The sequence below is a fragment of the Crassostrea angulata genome, chromosome 2 (genome assembly GCF_025612915.1).
Source record: "Crassostrea angulata isolate pt1a10 chromosome 2, ASM2561291v2, whole genome shotgun sequence".
In the NCBI taxonomy this organism is placed as follows: Eukaryota; Metazoa; Mollusca; class Bivalvia; order Ostreida; family Ostreidae; genus Magallana; species Magallana angulata.
This window is the reverse complement of record NC_069112.1, coordinates 42,213,266-42,234,254: the sequence shown is the minus strand read 5'-3', so window position 1 is coordinate 42,234,254 and position 20,989 is coordinate 42,213,266. Positions and strand designations below refer to the sequence as shown.

Below are 20,989 nucleotides of genomic sequence, written 5' to 3'. Positions count from 1 at the left end.
TGTTCCTCACGACAAACTATAAGCCAGTGTACCAACTTCACGCTTCTCATTCCTATAATATGTTCCACAGATTCAACAGACTCTCTCTTAAGAAACAGTCTAATATTAGTAAAATGCAGAACAGTTATGAAAGCAAAATGGATGATGATTTGGTTCCATCAAACCAGGAAGCCTTATTCGCCATACCAGACCTTGATCTGACGATCAACCTTCCAGAGGGAAGTGATAATTCATCTACTATAATTTCAGAAGGACTTGGAGAAATTCGCAAAATACTTCAAAACCGCCTGACCCTAGCAAAGAGGAAGGAAAGTTTACGTTATGGAATCCAGACAGGAAAATTTCCGACTTGGTTTCATACCCGGTCTTACTGTGCGTTAAACTTGGACGGCGAAGGAAATGAGAAGTTTGAAAAATTCTGGCGAGACTTGGCCGAATCCCAGAATAAACAAACAGCCCAATTAGTCCTTGACTATGTGGAGGCGGAAATCAAAACCAAGGAAATGGAGAGTAACCAAATCCGAAATCAAACTCTCCAAGCAGTTAGGCGCCAGACTGTTGATTTTGAAATTGAAAAGCGTCGCTTTGACGAAAACATAACCAAAATCAACCAAGACCAGATAACGGAAATCCAGGAATTCAGGAGCAGGGTAGCAACAGCAACCCAATCTAACTCCCAAACGCGGGACCAGTCTAAAAGACCACGCGGAAGACCCTTCCGTAGACCTGGACCACGCAGACAACAACTAAGAGGCAGGCCATATTGACACTTATAATGTTCTGACCAACGGGGTGTTCATATCAAAATTTCTGGAAACACTCTACCCGAAATGAATATAGCGTTTTTGTGACAATGTGATGCACAATACTCTGTGATTGGAACTGTTAAACCCTCATAATCAAGAACATATTTGAAATTAATTACTAACTTTGTTAGTTAAAGATTATAATACTACGGTATTGTTTATATATCATGTGATACCAGAATATACCATTATACTTGCATTATTTGTTTTTATTCATTATCATCTGATTGTTAACACAAGGTTGGGTTGTGGTTATTTAGATGTATTAGCCTCAGTTTCAAACGGGGCGTAGTTTGAAGCCACGTGTTATCTTCACTAATATCTTCCCAAGGATTTTAACAAACCAGTTACTTTCCTCTACTACATCGACCAGTCGTTTAGTAGACGGAACCTTTGATTCTCATAAGTAACTAAGATCTACTACATTTCTGGGTATTCTTTATTAAAATGGCAAGACGTTTTAATAAACGGAACAAAACCAGAAAAAACTGTCGCAGATCCCAATCTAATCTAATACAATTTAAAAATACATACAAAAATAACGAGAACAACTCTCAGAAGTATGTACTCAATCTATCAAAGTACAAAGTCAACCAACACGAGTATTCTGTGCTCAGTAAAGGTTTAAAATTTATACCGACTCCACAAAACAGCAACACTAAAAAAGTCATCTTGAACGACTTTGACGAGTTTGCTAGAAAACTCCGATGCAAGTATCATTTTGACAAAGGGGAAAATCTTCCAATTCACCCATTCAAAAAACCCTCTGGTTACAACCCCTCATTCACATGTTATGCATTAGAGGATTACATCGACAAAACTAAATTAGAATTGTCATCTATTCCAATCAAGAAAATTCAAAATAATACGTCTAAGCTTGAAAGAGAAGCACTGACGTCTCTGAAAAACAATAACAATATTGTTATCAAAAAAGCGGACAAAAGCAATACAATTGTTATTATGGACAAAGACCAATATATTGCAGAGGCCATGCGCCAACTCAAATCAAAACATTACATGCAAGTTGATAAACCAGATCTACAGAACTTGCATTATATCATACAAAATAGAGTAACGCAAATGTACTCTAAGGGCTCAATAGATAAGGAAACGTATCGTTATCTCTGCGATAACAAACCATCGCTTAAATGCGGTCATTTATACTTGCTCCCTAAAATACACAAAATCAAAGATGAAGTCCGATATGCCCTTCAAAACGGCCTATGCAGCATCAGACAATTACCACCTGGCCGCCCGATTATTTCACAGTGTGATACGCCAACACGGAAAATCGGCGCATATTGCGATTACTTTCTCATTCCCATAGTACAAAATCAATCAACTTATATTAAGGACACCGCCGATTTTATCAATAAAATTGAGACTCTCGAACTTCCAGCAGAGGTGTTACTAATTACATATGATGTAACTAGTATGTATACCAACATGGAATTCGGCGAATTACTCAGCGCCGTCAATGAAACTTACAAAAACGCAAACAAACCACAAATCGACATTCCTTATCCAGAGAGCGAAGATCTTATCTTCTTATTGAAATGCGTCTTGGAAAACAATTACTTTGAGTTCAATGGAAAATACTTTAAACAAATCATAGGATGCAGTATGGGTGCAATACCATCTCCAGAAATTTCAGATACAAGAATGTATCAAATCACCAACTATATAATGTCAAAATTCAAATTCGCCAATCAAGTTCTTTACCACGGGCGATTTAGAGACGATGGTTTTATAGCCTTTGACGGCACACAAAATGAAATTTTAGAATTTTTTGACATCGGCAATACATGTCACGAACACCTGAAATTCACGTATGAAATCTCAGAAAAAAGTGTCAATTTTCTGGACACTACTATATACAAAGGCGTGAGGTTTCAGGAAAATAACATACTTGATATTAAATCATATATAAAACCAACAAACAATTTTCAATATCTACACAGAAAAAGCACCCATAGTCCTTCTGTCTTTAAAGGGTTCATAAAAGGCGAATGCATCAGACATACAAGGAATACCAGTGATCCTTGCATTCTATCTACAATTCTAACGGATTTCAAGACACACCTATCAAAGAGAGGTTACTCTGATAAGGAAATAGATCCCATTGTACGTACAATGGAAAACACAAATAGAAAGAAGTATTTGGTGAAAACAGATATAAAATGCAAACAACGACAACCAAATGTCATGATAACCAAGTACAACCCACACTTGAAGGGTCTCAAAAAGCGCATCCTGAAATACTGGAATGTCCTTAAAAATGATGAAATATGCAAAGAACTTTTTACCAATGAACCTATAATCGCCTACAGTAAACACAAGAATATCGGCGAAATGATAATTCAATCACGATTACAATAATGAGAAAATCATAATAGGTAGACCCCTGATGAGGCGGGCCTCAAGAGTTAAAACCATAACTCTTACAAAAACCGCCGAAACACTCTATGCATCCATAATAACAATATCAGTGTATAACGTGTACTCATAATGTGGTCTAGAGTGTCGGGTCTTAATAAATTTACAACAAGTTTGGTTGATTGATGTCGTCTTTTTATAAAACTTGTGATCAGGGACAATGTCCCACCGGCATCATCCCGTGTATCGCCTACCAGTGACAGCGATCAGCTTGTTACGATTTATTAGGGTCTCTCCCTCAGACCACCTTGAGTGTTGAAGATCCGCAAACTCAAAAACTTCGATTTGCATCTCTCTAACAATTGTCACATCCGCTCATCTATTCAAATGAACAGTACTTCAAAGATATTTCCCAGCTTACAGTGGTCATCACCAATAAAATATGTTCCTCACGACAAACTATAAGCCAGTGTACCAACTTCACGCTTCTCATTCCTATAATATGTTCCACAGATTCAACAGACTCTCTCTTAAGAAACAGTCTAATATTAGTAAAATGCAGAACAGTTATGAAAGCAAAATGGATGATGATTTGGTTCCATCAAACCAGGAAGCCTTATTCGCCATTCCAGACCTTGATCTGACGATCAACCTTCCAGAGGGAAGTGATAATTCATCTACTATAATTTCAGAAGGACTTGGAGAAATTCGCAAAATACTTCAAAACCGCCTGACCCTAGCAAAGAGGAAGGAAAGTTTACGTTATGGAATCCAGACAGGAAAATTTCCGACTTGGTTTCATACCCGGTCTTACTGTGCGTTAAACTTGGACGGCGAAGGAAATGAGAAGTTTGAAAAATTCTGGCGAGACTTGGCCGAATCCCAGAATAAACAAACAGCCCAATTAGTCCTTGACTATGTGGAGGCGGAAATCAAAACCAAGGAAATGGAGAGTAACCAAATCCGAAATCAAACTCTCCAAGCAGTTAGGCGCCAGACTGTTGATTTTGAAATTGAAAAGCGTCGCTTTGACGAAAACATAACCAAAATCAACCAAGACCAGATAACGGAAATCCAGGAATTCAGGAGCAGGGTAGCAACAGCAACCCAATCTAACTCCCAAACGCGGGACCAGTCTAAAAGACCACGCGGAAGACCCTTCCGTAGACCTGGACCACGCAGACAACAACTAAGAGGCAGGCCATATTGACACTTATAATGTTCTGACCAACGGGGTGTTCATATCAAAATTTCTGGAAACACTCTACCCGAAATGAATATAGCGTTTTTGTGACAATGTGATGCACAATACTCTGTGATTGGAACTGTTAAACCCTCATAATCAAGAACATATTTGAAATTAATTACTAACTTTGTTAGTTAAAGATTATAATACTACGGTATTGTTTATATATCATGTGATACCAGAATATACCATTATACTTGCATTATTTGTTTTTATTCATTATCATCTGATTGTTAACACAAGGTTGGGTTGTGGTTATTTAGATGTATTAGCCTCAGTTTCAAACGGGGCGTAGTTTGAAGCCACGTGTTATCTTCACTAATATCTTCCCAAGGATTTTAACAAACCAGTTACTTTCCTCTACTACATCGACCAGTCGTTTAGTAGACGGAACCTTTGATTCTCATAAGTAACTAAGATCTACTACATTTCTGGGTATTCTTTATTAAAATGGCAAGACGTTTTAATAAACGGAACAAAACCAGAAAAAACTGTCGCAGATCCCAATCTAATCTAATACAATTTAAAAATACATACAAAAATAACGAGAACAACTCTCAGAAGTATGTACTCAATCTATCAAAGTACAAAGTCAACCAACACGAGTATTCTGTGCTCAGTAAAGGTTTAAAATTTATACCGACTCCACAAAACAGCAACACTAAAAAAGTCATCTTGAACGACTTTGACGAGTTTGCTAGAAAACTCCGATGCAAGTATCATTTTGACAAAGGGGAAAATCTTCCAATTCACCCATTCAAAAAACCCTCTGGTTACAACCCCTCATTCACATGTTATGCATTAGAGGATTACATCGACAAAACTAAATTAGAATTGTCATCTATTCCAATCAAGAAAATTCAAAATAATACGTCTAAGCTTGAAAGAGAAGCACTGACGTCTCTGAAAAACAATAACAATATTGTTATCAAAAAAGCGGACAAAAGCAATACAATTGTTATTATGGACAAAGACCAATATATTGCAGAGGCCATGCGCCAACTCAAATCAAAACATTACATGCAAGTTGATAAACCAGATCTACAGAACTTGCATTATATCATACAAAATAGAGTAACGCAAATGTACTCTAAGGGCTCAATAGATAAGGAAACGTATCGTTATCTCTGCGATAACAAACCATCGCTTAAATGCGGTCATTTATACTTGCTCCCTAAAATACACAAAATCAAAGATGAAGTCCGATATGCCCTTCAAAACGGCCTATGCAGCATCAGACAATTACCACCTGGCCGCCCGATTATTTCACAGTGTGATACGCCAACACGGAAAATCGGCGCATATTGCGATTACTTTCTCATTCCCATAGTACAAAATCAATCAACTTATATTAAGGACACCGCCGATTTTATCAATAAAATTGAGACTCTCGAACTTCCAGCAGAGGTGTTACTAATTACATATGATGTAACTAGTATGTATACCAACATGGAATTCGGCGAATTACTCAGCGCCGTCAATGAAACTTACAAAAACGCAAACAAACCACAAATCGACATTCCTTATCCAGAGAGCGAAGATCTTATCTTCTTATTGAAATGCGTCTTGGAAAACAATTACTTTGAGTTCAATGGAAAATACTTTAAACAAATCATAGGATGCAGTATGGGTGCAATACCATCTCCAGAAATTTCAGATACAAGAATGTATCAAATCACCAACTATATAATGTCAAAATTCAAATTCGCCAATCAAGTTCTTTACCACGGGCGATTTAGAGACGATGGTTTTATAGCCTTTGACGGCACACAAAATGAAATTTTAGAATTTTTTGACATCGGCAATACATGTCACGAACACCTGAAATTCACGTATGAAATCTCAGAAAAAAGTGTCAATTTTCTGGACACTACTATATACAAAGGCGTGAGGTTTCAGGAAAATAACATACTTGATATTAAATCATATATAAAACCAACAAACAATTTTCAATATCTACACAGAAAAAGCACCCATAGTCCTTCTGTCTTTAAAGGGTTCATAAAAGGCGAATGCATCAGACATACAAGGAATACCAGTGATCCTTGCATTCTATCTACAATTCTAACGGATTTCAAGACACACCTATCAAAGAGAGGTTACTCTGATAAGGAAATAGATCCCATTGTACGTACAATGGAAAACACAAATAGAAAGAAGTATTTGGTGAAAACAGATATAAAATGCAAACAACGACAACCAAATGTCATGATAACCAAGTACAACCCACACTTGAAGGGTCTCAAAAAGCGCATCCTGAAATACTGGAATGTCCTTAAAAATGATGAAATATGCAAAGAACTTTTTACCAATGAACCTATAATCGCCTACAGTAAACACAAGAATATCGGCGAAATGATAATTCAATCACGATTACAATAATGAGAAAATCATAATAGGTAGACCCCTGATGAGGCGGGCCTCAAGAGTTAAAACCATAACTCTTACAAAAACCGCCGAAACACTCTATGCATCCATAATAACAATATCAGTGTATAACGTGTACTCATAATGTGGTCTAGAGTGTCGGGTCTTAATAAATTTACAACAAGTTTGGTTGATTGATGTCGTCTTTTTATAAAATTTATAATTTTAAATAAATCATAATAAATAAATGGGAATGAAAATAATATTTAACCCCACTTTTGCTATAAGAATAAGACTGGTAAAAATCGTAGTTAAATAGTGGATGCAGTTGGGTAATGTAAAGTTCAAGCAGATACCGGTAATTTATGTAATTAAATGGTCCCCAAAATAGATCTATGCTAACCATATATACATGTTCATTTCTAATTAAATCAACACTCCATTACATTACATTATAATACAGTCAGATGTTTTGCTCCGAGGCAGGTGCGAAACATTGACGTGGGAAACATCTCAGGGCGAAACAGAATAGGTGCGAACCATCCCGGATTCCAATAATCGATGACGTATATTGCTTTCCAAAAAACGCCACCTGGCGTTTATTTGTGCGTCCGCTTGTTTCATGTTGATGTATGTTCGTTTTACATTTATGTCTGTTGGTTTTACTTTTTGTGTTTGATTTGTATTTAAATACCTTTGGTTGATTTTTATGTACATTTATTTTGCAAAGAAGACTGTTTGTTTTGCATTTATGGTCATTGATAATATTATTTTAGATTGCTGAATTTAGTTTGTCGTTGATTTTGTTAAAATGTATTTTTTGCCTTTTCCGCTGCCCATACCTGCACTCAGTTCCATAAATTGGTAACTATATGTTTCTGTCATTGCTGTAAATAGGTTTATTGATATTTATTACCGTAAATATTTCTGATCATTTGGAATTTATAGTTTAAATATAAATTATCAAATTATCGCTCTTTGCTGATAATATTAATAGGTGACTTAAGTAAATATGTTTTATGTCAATGTCTGTGCGATGTTTGTGTTTGTATTGTCTTTGTCGTGTGCTTATATGTTTTATGTATGTGTTGTTCTATTGTGATTTCCTGCAATTACCATATTCCTTCAATTTATTGAAAAAGGAATCGAACCCTATAAAATCGACTTGGTGTTATTATGTCATCTGCATCAAGACCCGGTTACAATACATGTACCAATAATTAAATGAAATAAAGACTTTTCAAAGATAAAAAACATTATTTGATGCGGGGGGGGGGGGGGGAGGTTCAAATTTTTTAACCAGACATTAACACAAGTAGCGGATAAAAGTGTCATATATATACATTTATATCGGCTACCCCACTAGGCTTAACACAATTTTATAGGTCTATTCATTTAGTTAAAAAAAAAGTCCATGACAAAAAAGCCTATCTTCTTTTATTTCTTTAATTCTTTAATAATGTATTCATTTATTTCCTTGATCACCAATTTGCTATACAAGTTGCTGTCCTTAAAAAAAGGACTACAATACGTGGACCATTTGCATGTGTTTCCAACGAAAACGTGAAAGGCATTACATACATACGAACATTGTATTACGTATAAATGAATGTATAGCCCTGACTTTTTATCTCAGAATTTAAAGGATTCATACTTCTAAAATAATTTTGATCTATCTATGAATGAAGTTTGCATGTATAGTTTCAGGCATTCGGTGAATTCTACTATTTGCGCACACATTACGATTCGCACTACTTTGTTAACTATGCAGTGACAACTTTGTGTAAATTAAAAATTTCATATTTTGATGCATTTTTCTTGAGATTCAAACTTTTATAGTGAAATAATTATTCAATCATACTAAAATGCTTAAAAAAATTTAATCGGGAAGTTCTCTAGCCTCGACTACGTTAAGTTACATGTGTATTCGGAAAACAACAAAACATTGCAAATTATGCTATTTGATGCATGTTGTAGTTTCGGCATAACATTAACTTATTTCATAATACTGGTAGTTCATATCACATGCCAATCATTTCTTTAAAAGGAATACTTTGTGTCTGTACTGTTTACCGACAACTATACAATTACAGCGCCTTTGAACTTATATGTGCATATGGCACGGAATTCCGATCCCGATTCAGATAAACGTGTTAGCCTGGTTCCCTGAGCTACCCATTACGCACAGGAACCAAGCTAGCTCATGCGCAGGCTGAATTTTCCCCATAGCATCCGGTTTAACCTCGCTTATATATTTTCTGCGTGGACCTCAGGGTCCACGCAATTATGATTAATACTTGAAATATAATATTGCTAAGTATGGGTATGGAAATGTATTCTAACTATACTTGACTGTCAACAAGAAATGATATGAATTTTACACAATAAATCAAAAAATTATTTATATATCTTTTAGGCAATATTTATTTTGAATTTTATTTTAAATTTGTTTGGTTCATCACACACAATCTTGTTAAAGGGGAACAACTCGATGAAGTAATAATACAGTTGTGGCCCTTTTGTTTACTCTTCATCCTTCTTTCAAAATAGTGGACAAATAGAAATGTTTGTAAGGATATCATTCGGAATCATTCTTTGAACATAACCAACATAGTAAGTGTATTTTTTTATCAATATCATGAGTGTGATGTTTTATGATATTAATATTTTTTAAGAATTTGATTGATAGGATGCTTTATAAGTCCAGCTTCATTTAGAATTTCCTCTGTTATTTTTTTTTAAAGGTCATATCCATAAAATTATCTGGATGTGAGCTGTAAAGGCATGCGACCTCAAAGGTTGTGGTTGTATGTGGTCTTTGACATCGTCTGTCAGCTGCAGAATAACTCGCCTTGGAAACCTATACCGCCCAATTAGCTCGCTGTCGGTCAACATATTTTAAAAGAACTTGACTCCTGTCTCTGAAAACGCGTTCACGACGCAAAGCCTTGTCTTCATTTTCTCTCAAAACTTCAATAAACAATAAGCAGGCGGCCATTTTTATTCATTTATTTAGAAAAATACGAAAAATTCTTAACTTAGAGTAGCCCATAGGCTGTCGTAAGTTAAGACGATATTTTTGACGTAACTTAAAGTTAAGAAGTTTGGTAAAACAGATATTCATCGTAACTTACGGTTACGATGAAATCTTAAACTTAAGAAGCTTAGTAAAACTCATGCCAGGGTAACAATAATATACCCGATCTGCCCTAAGAAAAGTGCGGGAATAATAATTTCAACTTACAAATGTATGCCTTCCAACCATAATCTAGGTCCTTTTATTGACTCGAATTAAGACAACAATTTTTTGCATCGGAAACAATAATAGGACACATGTTGCCTAAAACAACACATGTTATCAATGAAAACATTCCAATTACAACACTCTGAGTGGAGAAGTTAATTAATTATACGACTTACGACTTAGAAATCTACGGAAATCTTAAAAATTAGGAAAACTTCGGAGCGCCTTAAAAAAAAAACGTTATACGTTACTTCCTCACCCTTCTTATTAATAATAACTGTTATTATGCATAGATTACAGGAACAGCTTCCTTGGATTTTCATTGTATGTCTCCAACACAACAAACAGATTACAAGGAACTTTGTGTTTCAAAGATGATTACTTCAATAGAAGCACCATACCTGCAGTATTCAATACTACTTGTCAAGTACATGGGCAATATGTCATCTACTACAACGAGAGACTCCATGGGGTTTCCTATCCTAGCGATTATAATGAGTATGCTGAGAATGATCTATGTGAAGTGGAGGTGTATGGTGAGGACACCTCACTTATTTCATTTAAGCATTAAATGCTCAAGTTTTTATGTCGTCGGTCCTATAAAACACTAAAGCGGTGCAAACAAATTGAATACCGCGTAAGCGAGGTATTCAATTTGTCTGCACCGCCTTGGTGTTTTGTAGGACCGACGACATAATTAATAAATATAGATATATGCATAGAATAAATAAGATCTAAAAAAAAAAATATACATAATATATGTCTCGCATATACATAATATGCCTAAATAAGCATTCAATGTAGATACATATTCATTTTAATTTGTATGAAGTATTTGTGTATCGTCGCTTTAATGCCTTTTTACATAAATATATACTGTAAAACGAGAAAATTTGGCGCATACGTATTTTAAAGCAAACGCACGTGCCAGTACATTAGCTCAATTATATTTTAGCGCATGCATCTTTTCTTTATTAACCTGTTATTTAGTTTGCTTCCGCAACCAAAAATATAGTGCTAAAAACTTTGTAGAGAAAAATCTGTTTCATTAACGAGTAGATATTATTTAATGATTATTTCTAATAAGTACATATCAAATTGGTTATGTAAGTTTGAACGTTTCATTTTATCTTACAAAAAAAAATACACTCAAAACGCGTGATGACCTATATTTGTGCTCATGGCGCATAAATAGGCCAAGTGTATTCAAAGAAAATTGAATGCCGTAGATTTTCAATGATAACATAACGGGAAATATACACTGAGTGGACATATTTGTTTTTGAACGCAGGGTTCACGATGTAGTGTCTTAAAACGTCTGTTTAATTATAATCTAATAATAATCTTTATTTAAGTGGAAAATACATTTAAAGGTTAAAACCTTATGAAGACTGATAAATACGTCAATTAAAGTGTTTACTTCCCGTTTAGATATCTTATACTTTTTTAAAGTAAGTGTTCATTCTTTATGCCAGGCAAACGGCCATGCACTTTTTTTACATAGTGTGTAAAATGTTTAATTCATATAATGTATATATTTTGTAAAGGTTGTCCCATCCACGAATCTTACTTTGGGAACTGTCTTGTGTCAAATACAATGACATGTCAATGTTCAAAATGTAAACCTGGATTCTTTGGTCGTCGATGTGAATTTGGTAAATATTGTATCGTTTGATTTCTATCATTGTCAATCGTTTATATACATATATCTTTTACATTATTAATAAGGACACATTTTACCGTTTGTTATTTTAATTGACAAAGGTAATGACAACTACCTATTAAAACAAGCAGACTACAAATGTATAAAAAGAATATTAACATTTACTGATAAGATTTGCTTAAGACGAACAGTTTTCTTTGAGTAAGATAAACCATATTGCTTATAATGTCCTGTTTGTTTTTAAGTCATTGTCTTTGAACTTTATTCATTTATACTTAGAATGTGACGTTGGTCATTATGGATACAACTGTAATGAGACATGTGGTCACTGTATTGACCCGAGACAATGTTCTAATGTGAAAGGAACCTGTCTTAGTGGATGTAAAGCAGGATATTCTGGACAAACGTGCAAAGAAGGTAATTAATTTGTTAATTATATATGATCTTTATTGCACAGATGAAACGCCGATTTTAAGTTTATTATTAAGTTATGTATATATATATATATATATATATATAGTTATCATACAAAATTAGCATGCAATTTTGTTTTGCTGTTCTTAAAAGATGCCCACATTTATGTGTTAGAACGTCGGATAATTACACTAATAAAAAAAATTAACAATGTTTGATGCAGTTAATGATATTTAACACTGCTTCGAAAGTCATAAAGTTTAGCGTGTGAAACTGACACATGTTACAAAAGTTGTCAACTTGATTCCTAAAGTCAATCAGTGGTTCTCTACTTTTTCTTACAGTATGTATCTACACACATGGATACAAATCGTTTAAAAGTTTTAATTACTGTGGAATCATTAGAATTCGTGGTGGCTCAATTTTCGTGGTATTTGTAGTTAACCCTTCCCCTCAATTTAAATCTTCAAAGAAAACAATTTTAGAGACAGTTATCTTTGTCACTGAAAGAGTAACCAACGCATCAACAAAATTACATTCCCGCGAATTAACAAAAAAGTCACAATCCAGGAAAATTTAAATTATTTAAATTATTCCACAGTAAATTATTTTTTTTTTCATTACACGACACAAAAGATAATAATGATAAAAAAAAAGGTCATTTACATCTTGCAAAATCCAAAAATATCCGAAAATCCGTTACAAGCACACTATTACACGCATTTTCAACATCAGAATAACTTTATATAGTTTTTCTTAATCATATTTTGTTAACGTATGCGCCTTATTTGCTACATGTATTAAAAACCTAGAATATAACTGTTACCTGAATCTGTTTTGGGAAAAAAGAAACAAATAAAATGAGTTATCTCATTTTCATTATATATAAAAATTAAGTAAAAAATTATCGCCTCAGTTGTTTAATGATTAAGATTTCTCTCGTTATGATTCATCATTGGTGTGATAACGATAAAGTTTTAGGTTTTATATATATACATTTTCTTTTTTCTATCTAATCAGATTGCATTGTAAGTCAATATGGATACAACTGTAATGAAACATGTGGTCATTGTAAGGATCCGATACAATGTTCTGCTGTGACCGGAACCTGTCTCACCAGATGTAACGCTGGATATGTTGGACGATTGTGCAAAGAAGGTGATTAGAAAATAAAAATAAACGACGTTCTGCCATTCTATTTAGTCAACCAAAGGTAACTGAAAACTTGGTTAAACTTTAATGAATGGCATTTTCCTGCCACGAAGTCAGGCTTTCAAACTTTTCTGTTGATTGAATGCCAGATCATCATCGGTTAACATATTTATTTATTATAGATTGAGGTTAATCTACCTTTATATGTAATACAACGTACTTAAAAAAACACAAAGCAATGATTTAAAAAAAACAAGCATTCTGAGAGTATTGCATAAGCAATACACGTCCCCTACCGGTTTGTGGAAATTGTGAAAACAATGCACTGTTATGCAGAATATCGAACCCGAACATTATAAAATTGGAATATTAAAAAATAATTTTCTCGAAAATATGTCAACCAGACGCTACAAAAGTGTAAACTTGATCTGTAGTTTGACATTTTGAAGCTGTTCAGCAAATTTCATATTATTCCTCAAACGCATTAAGAAAAAAAAGTGTGGAAAACTGAAGAGGGACAACAAACAGACGGACGGACAGACGGACAGACAGACAGACAGACAGACGGACGGACAGACAGACGGACTGACAGACGCAGAGGAAAGCTATAGTCCGCTCCGGTGAAAACCGGTAGTGGACTAATAATGCATTACATTTAAAACAGGGTTTTGTTATTTTTTGTTAATTGTGGTTTTAGAATGTGTGTTCGGTCATTATGGATACAACTGTAATGAAACATGTGGTCATTGTAAGGATCCGATACAATGTTCTACTGTGAGCGGAACCTGTCTCACCGGATGTAAGGCCGGATATGTTGGACGTTTATGTAAAGAAGGTGGGTGGTTTGTTTGTTTATTAATTTATTGCAATAAAAACAGATGTCATCTGGTTCTATGTTTCTTTAACCAAAAAATTATTTGAAGTTTTCTCTAAAATACGGAAAAAATATGTCTTATATTATTTGAATTTAATTTCAATTGAAATCATTTAGATTAATAAAACCATGAACTATTTTTTTTTATGTAAACCAATTTATTCATTGACATTGTTACACCATTTTTACCATTCAAACCTAACTCCGGCTACACCAATTGATTAATTCGAAACGTTACTTATTGTACGGCACACGATAATCAACTGATTATGTCAAAACTCCTATTTCAGGCCTCGGGCAAAGCTACAATTACTAATAAGAGGCCCATGGGGCCACATCGTTCACCTGAGCAACAATGACTTCATATGGGCTTTCAAAGAATAGTGTGTCATATGGTCCCTCGGTAGAATTAGCAAAAAAAAACCCCGTAAAATATCAAAATTGTACGCATGATCTTTGACATTGTACCTTTATGAAATACAATTTTTACCGACAATAAGATCCTATGCAATATATTTAACTAATTTTTAGGTAGGGGTTCACAATTACTCTCCGGTTCTCTTTATTTTACCCACCCCCACCCCCCTCCCCCCCCCCAACGACTTTATAAAGAGATTAAAATACATGAGAGCATATAGGTACATATTCTCCCTCAGTTACTTACAATTTATTGTGTTTTATTTCTAAAAAAAAATCCTATATATGAAAGAAGAAAATTGTACCTCAATTTTCGAATCAAAAACATTCAAAAATTTAATTGGTCTTCCCCATTAATGATTGTCGTTTACCTGGCGTGAATTCATTTTGTATGACGTTTCAACCTTCTTCACTTGACTGATGAATAAACTATAAACAATGTTGTCAAATGATAATTCTAATCAATGTATTGACAGGCATATCGCTCCATTGTACTAAGGCCCATTCATTATTTTCATCTTCATTAAAACAGAACCAATGGCTACATACGAAGATGCTTTTCCGCTGCAATATTTTTTTAAGAACACGATAATGCTTTTATCTTCATAATACATGTAATAATGTGTCAGAGCTATGACAACTGTTTAATAGACTTCGTTTTTATTTATTTGTGTTAAAAAAAATATCAAAATTGGTGTAGATTTTATATATATAATTCATATAAGAAGGGGCACCAACAAGTAGTTATTGCATATAATCCTTTTAGCAAGATATGATATTTCTAATGATTAACCAAAATTTCAGCGTCAATCGTAGAATTATAAGAAAGATACAGACCTTGGTTTGATTCATGTTTTTGTCCAAATGAATTTATTACATTCATTTTCAGATTTTTAAAATTGGTATTTCCTATTCAGCATTTAAAATATAAATTAGTTCATTCCTTATTATTTAATTTTATGTAATTCACTGTACAAATTGAGTCTGTTTTACGTTTAAAAATGATATTAATATGTTCAAAATTCAAACGTAACGTCAAGCGGATTAGTACGGTTTTGACGTTTGTGCATTGTGACGTGTCATGTGACGTACAAACCTGCTTATACAAATTTAAAGTATTTTTATTATCCAATCAAATGCCGTGTTACAGCCAGAATTAAATTATTCCAAAATACAGGCGATAATTATCCTCAAGTTATACGGCATAATTAACGAAAATGAAATTAAAATCAAAACAAGCTAAAACCACCGTCAAAAGTGAACAAGTCAACGCATTGAAATATAAACTTTCTATAACTTCACAAAATCGGCACAAATATATTATGCACATTTTTATATATTCCCTTCGCACGTAAACTGTTGCACAACATGCAAATTCATCTTTGTCAGTTTGACACGTTTTCGTGCGTCGGACATTGTTGCCTGGTTTTCGATAGGATGATGTTTAAGTAGTCCGGGACATGTGTCGAATCTACACTTTTGGCGAATGAAAATTTGCGATTTTAAACGTATTTGTGTTTTATATGAAGCCAAAATGATACAATCGACTAAAATTAAGATGCTTTTGAACATCTGAATAATAATATTGGAAAAAATAACTGAAAAAAAAAACTAGACGCGAAATAGGAAATTGGTACAGCGCTGGACATATGGCCCGGACTACTTTTACGCGGTCCCGTTTTTGATATACCAAATAACGAATCCGGTTATAAACTGATCGACCCCCATTCTTTCTTTATTACCATTTTAGTACATTACTCAAATTTGACACACAATTATCACATGGTCTTTTTTGCAATTCATATTTTTCCTTCCATAAGGATTATTTATTATTTATAAGGCTAAATTATGATGAATTTGACTCAGTAGTTTTTGAGAAGAAGATTTTAAAAATGCACCCATCCCCTTTTTCTACAGTTTCGAGGTTTTCCCAGCTTTGATTAAAGATCGGGCTTTCATTTCTGCAATTTTTATTTGTCTTACCATAAGGATGTTTCGTGCCAAATTTGGATGAAATTGATCAGTTGTTTTAGAGAAGAAGTTCAAGATGTAAAAGTTTACAGACTGACGCACGGACAGACAGACGAACAACTGAAAAAATGTGACCAGAAAAGCTCACTCAGGGGAGCTAAAAAAGAGATCTGATTTGTAGTTGTTTTAAATACAAAGAAGTCGAACAAAATTATCATATAGTTTTAAAACTTAAGGAAACTCGATGGTTAACAAATTAATCGTTCTCATTATCATCATCCGGAATATTACCAAAAGCTTTTTTTTTCTTTTGAATAATTTGTTTTTACCGATCCCAGTTTAATTTCTTTTAATCTTTATATCAGAAAAAAATGTATTAAAAAGCAGGTTTTTATATGATTGCAGTCTGTGTGTTTGGATACTATGGACATGGATGTATTAAGGAATGCAGCAAATTTTGTAACAGATCACGTGACTGTAACCCTGTGTCTGGTTTTTGTAATGGCGGATGTAGAAACGGAAAGAAAGGGGGTTATTGTCAAGAGGGTAGGTACAATTATCTATTAGGTGTATTCTAAATATTCAATATAAAAACCTATATGAAAAGATTGATTACACATATTTTATTTTACGTTTTATTCGTTGAGACTCCATGCATTACAGATCGTAGCTTAAGTGGCAGAACAATAGAGTTTTATTGTTTTATTGGTGCCCTTGGCCTCTCGACCATCGTCATTGTAGTACTCATCATCTGCATTATCTTGAAAAGGTAAACCCTGATATTAAAGCATAGACATTTTACGAAATATGTTGTGATGTTACACATTGATATATGTGTTTATACATTTTGTAAGTATTTTAATTATATTGTTTTAATCAATCATCACAAGGAGAAACAACAAACACCAAGAAAGAGGCCATGAACAATTAAGAAATACAGTCGACATCCCCGTTGCTTACCACGTTGGAGGTGCCTGTGGTGAATACATAGAATTTAGGGAAGGAAATACTGATAATCCATATGATAGAATCCAGGAAAGGTCAAATGTAAGATATAACAAATGAAAATCTTCTGAATACAATATGTGTTTACATTTGCGCGGGTATGATAAGGCAACTCACAGCGATCAAATTCCTCTGATCGATATGACGTCACAATAAGCAGCATGATGTCATATTTTACTCAGAAACATGTCGATTTTAACTTTATCTCTGGTTTAAATTATAAAAACTACAGACATAAAATATCACTAGAAACTCTTCTAACTGAATATATTTTCGATTTCTCTCTATTACGTATAATTATCATTGATGACGTCACAAGCATGTTTAAAAGAGAAGATAATGTCGGGAGACAAATAATCGGAATGCAGTGTAAACAATGCCGAAATAAGACTTATTTAATACAGATACCTAAGATTTAGATGAGTGTCAGTTAGACTATAATCAGGATAATACAGGCATGGATATTTTGTTTAATCAGCGAGTGTTATAAGGTAAGCGGATCGACATTTATATGGCTTGACCAGCCTTTCCTCTGTCAGTGTGTACAAAAAATGGCAAAAGTGTAACACTACCCCGGATATTAGGAAAGATGATTTTGGTAAATATCAACGTTATATGACCTAAACTACCTGAAAAGTGCTGCTAGAATCCTGTGCTTTGTTGTTTTAAACGAAAAATACGTAGTATTTTCAATGAAATTTTAGAAGTTGAGAGGGTTTCCGATAAATATTTACAATATTTATTTTATGCGATGTACAATAGGATTCTAGCAGTAATACTTATAAACATGAAGTAATTGCCAATCGAATTATTGTAGCAAACATACAAATGAACTTCGGGGTAGTGTTACACTTTTTGATTTTTTGTTAAGGTAAAAAAGTGATCTATTTTTAACTGTCACGTGATACCATGGCACGGCAGCTTCAAAGATTGAGTCGATTCCGAAGTAGAAAAATAATATCTTGGTGAACTCTTTCACTTGGTATTAATATCCCGCGCTGTTTTCATAAAAATAAACATTTTTTTAAATTGATCATAATATTGACGGTCGTTAAACTCGGAGTTGCCTTAACCTACCCGCGTGCTAATAGAGATACTAATCTAGTAAATGACTGTTTTACAAACCGATTAATTTGCGATATTGAATTTAGATAATAATGTTTTGGTACATTAGCTTTTAATTTTAAACTAGAGCTAAATTATTGATCAAAATCATAAAAATTTCTTTAATAAGATAAAACAGATGTGATGTGTTAGTACATTGCTCAATAAGAACAGAATGATCAACGGAGAGTCTAAGAAGACAACTATTTTCTGTGTGATTTTTTTAAATGTTGCTTTTTGTTGCATTTTTTGTACTCAAGATTGATAATTTCAAAGACATTTATTGGGTCTAAGTCTAAATCTGGACTGATCAGGTGATAATTATTTTTTTTTTATAATTACTTTGATTAAAAGAATTTTCATAGTATTAAAACTGTAAAAAATTGCATTTAACAAGTTAGCAAATCATGCAGATCATATTTAAGCATCATCATATAGTCAAATCTTGAAATCAATATCACATAGACCTTCTTTTCTTTTTTAAAAATTAGTTCGTATAATAGGTAATTTTACAATTTTCTGGGTTTTTTTTAATACACATGGAAGCACATGACAATGAGATTGGTCCGTTGATGCATCTTAGATCTTAGGTATGAGGTCCAATTAAGTAGGCCTTTTTATGTATTGTTTAATGTATTGTCAAATCTTGGAATATATGAGAGTTTACAACATTTTTGAATATGTTTATATTTAAACATCTCGAGATACAATGATGCACGAACTTTTGTGAACTAGGTGAACGAAAAGCCCCATGGTCCTCTTTTTTTTTTTATAAAAGTTTAATAGTTTCTAATTATTCTCGTTTATTTTTTTTTTAATTGTTAAACCCTCTTCAACAAGGTGCACTAAGGTCGAGCACGTTTTTAAATTTATATATAAATCAATATCAACAAACACATAAACAAAAAAAAATGTTGCATAAGTTTATCGTTAATCGTTAAAGATTAGTTTTCTTTCAACTCATAACGGACAGGATTTAAACAATAATTCTATGTTTGCGGGGTTTGGCTGGTGTAATTCTTATAATTTGTGGTAATGCAAACAAATGTATAAGTTCTGACATAAATTATATTTTGTTTTATTGTACTGATCGAGCTCTAAATGTTGACTGTTAGCGTTTTTTATAGAATAGTATTTGGATCATGCAGTGTATTATGTTATTGTGGCTAGTTTTATGTTTTGAACTTATTGGGAATGAATTATACATCCCCAATCTTATATGTGAATATAATCGTTATATTATTTTTTTTCTAAGTAAAAAAAGAGAACATTCAACTCATATCTTATTCATCAAATATACATCGTTTGTGTACAGCATGTAAAGCACCATTCAATGGCAATAAATTTTAATTGTAATTAATTGTCAATCTTCACGCAGTATCACATCATTTTGTAAAATTATTTTAACACTATTAATTTTATTTTAGTTTACTTTATGCCAAATGTTACTATTAATATTTGTTGTTGTTTTGATGTGTTTTGTCTTTGCTTTTTGGGTTTTTTTTTCAAGCAAAGTGCATGTAGTAGTACTTTTTTAAATAGCAAACAAATGATTAATCTGTTTTAATACGTTTTTTGTCATACTTATATTTTCTTGAATTAAATTTTATATTGTACTGTTTTTTGACAATAAGTAATAAATAAATGTTTTGTTCATGAACAGGAGGTCCTTTTTTTAATTATTATAACTTATAAATAGCACTCATACTCCTTTTATTAGCATTTAAGTAACAGATGGATAGTATATTGCACTTTTTCAACGTATATACTTCCAAAACAGCCAGCGTTTGAAAATATGCCAGTCATCGCAAAAGCGAAACCCAAAAACATGAATAAACGAGTTGTATATTAAGAATCAAAGTTGTCGATTTGAGGAAAGAAATAATGTAAGGAAATCTGAAAAAAAAAATTCAGAGTTATAGTAAGGTAGTCTGCTTGGAAAGGGAAGATCTTAATAAAACAATAAAAAAAACAGATTGAAAACAAAAACCATTTTATAATGATAAAACATATAAAATATTCAGTATCAGTCGTGATGCATTTTGACTCTTTAGTTCAGTTTTGTTTTTAGTTTCCTGTTTGTAGTTAATATACGCGCTTGAAATCGCGAAATATCATTTACATGTATATAAACATATTTGAAAAAAAGGTCTACGATATATAGGCAAGTGAATTTATAAAGCATAAAAATTTTATTCAGTTATTTGAGGAAGCAATTTGTTATTTGTTTTAATATACAGTGCCAGTCGTAATGTATGTTGACTCTTTAATCTAGTTTGGTGTAGATAAGGATGAGTTTTTTTTTTTAACCAGGCGGTCCTCAGTTTCCTGTTTGCAATTCATATTTGTC

The 20,989-nt window shown here is 33.1% G+C and overlaps 2 protein-coding genes across 4 annotated transcripts in view; one reads left to right on the top strand and one right to left on the bottom strand.

The window, feature by feature from the left end:
- Positions 1–20,176, top strand: part of LOC128172390 (multiple epidermal growth factor-like domains protein 10) — a 36,740-nt gene extending 16,564 nt beyond the window's left edge. The window contains exons 3-10 of one of the 3 annotated variants that reach the window (XM_052838185.1): positions 10,333–10,575; positions 11,587–11,694; positions 11,982–12,119; positions 13,137–13,274; positions 13,966–14,103; positions 16,936–17,076; positions 17,194–17,299; positions 17,421–20,176. In XM_052838185.1, the coding sequence (XP_052694145.1) occupies positions 10,333–10,575; positions 11,587–11,694; positions 11,982–12,119; positions 13,137–13,274; positions 13,966–14,103; positions 16,936–17,076; positions 17,194–17,299; positions 17,421–17,595 (1,187 nt within the window). In that variant the 3' untranslated portion in view covers positions 17,596–20,176. The remainder of the gene's footprint in view (positions 1–10,332; positions 10,576–11,586; positions 11,695–11,981; positions 12,120–13,136; positions 13,275–13,965; positions 14,104–16,935; positions 17,077–17,193; positions 17,300–17,420) is intronic. The other 2 variants (XM_052838187.1, XM_052838186.1) reach the window with 2 other exon arrangements.
- Positions 1–20,989, bottom strand: part of LOC128174352 (multiple epidermal growth factor-like domains protein 10) — a 214,972-nt gene that overhangs the window by 141,168 nt on the left and 52,815 nt on the right. The gene's annotated exons all lie outside the window — the stretch shown is intronic.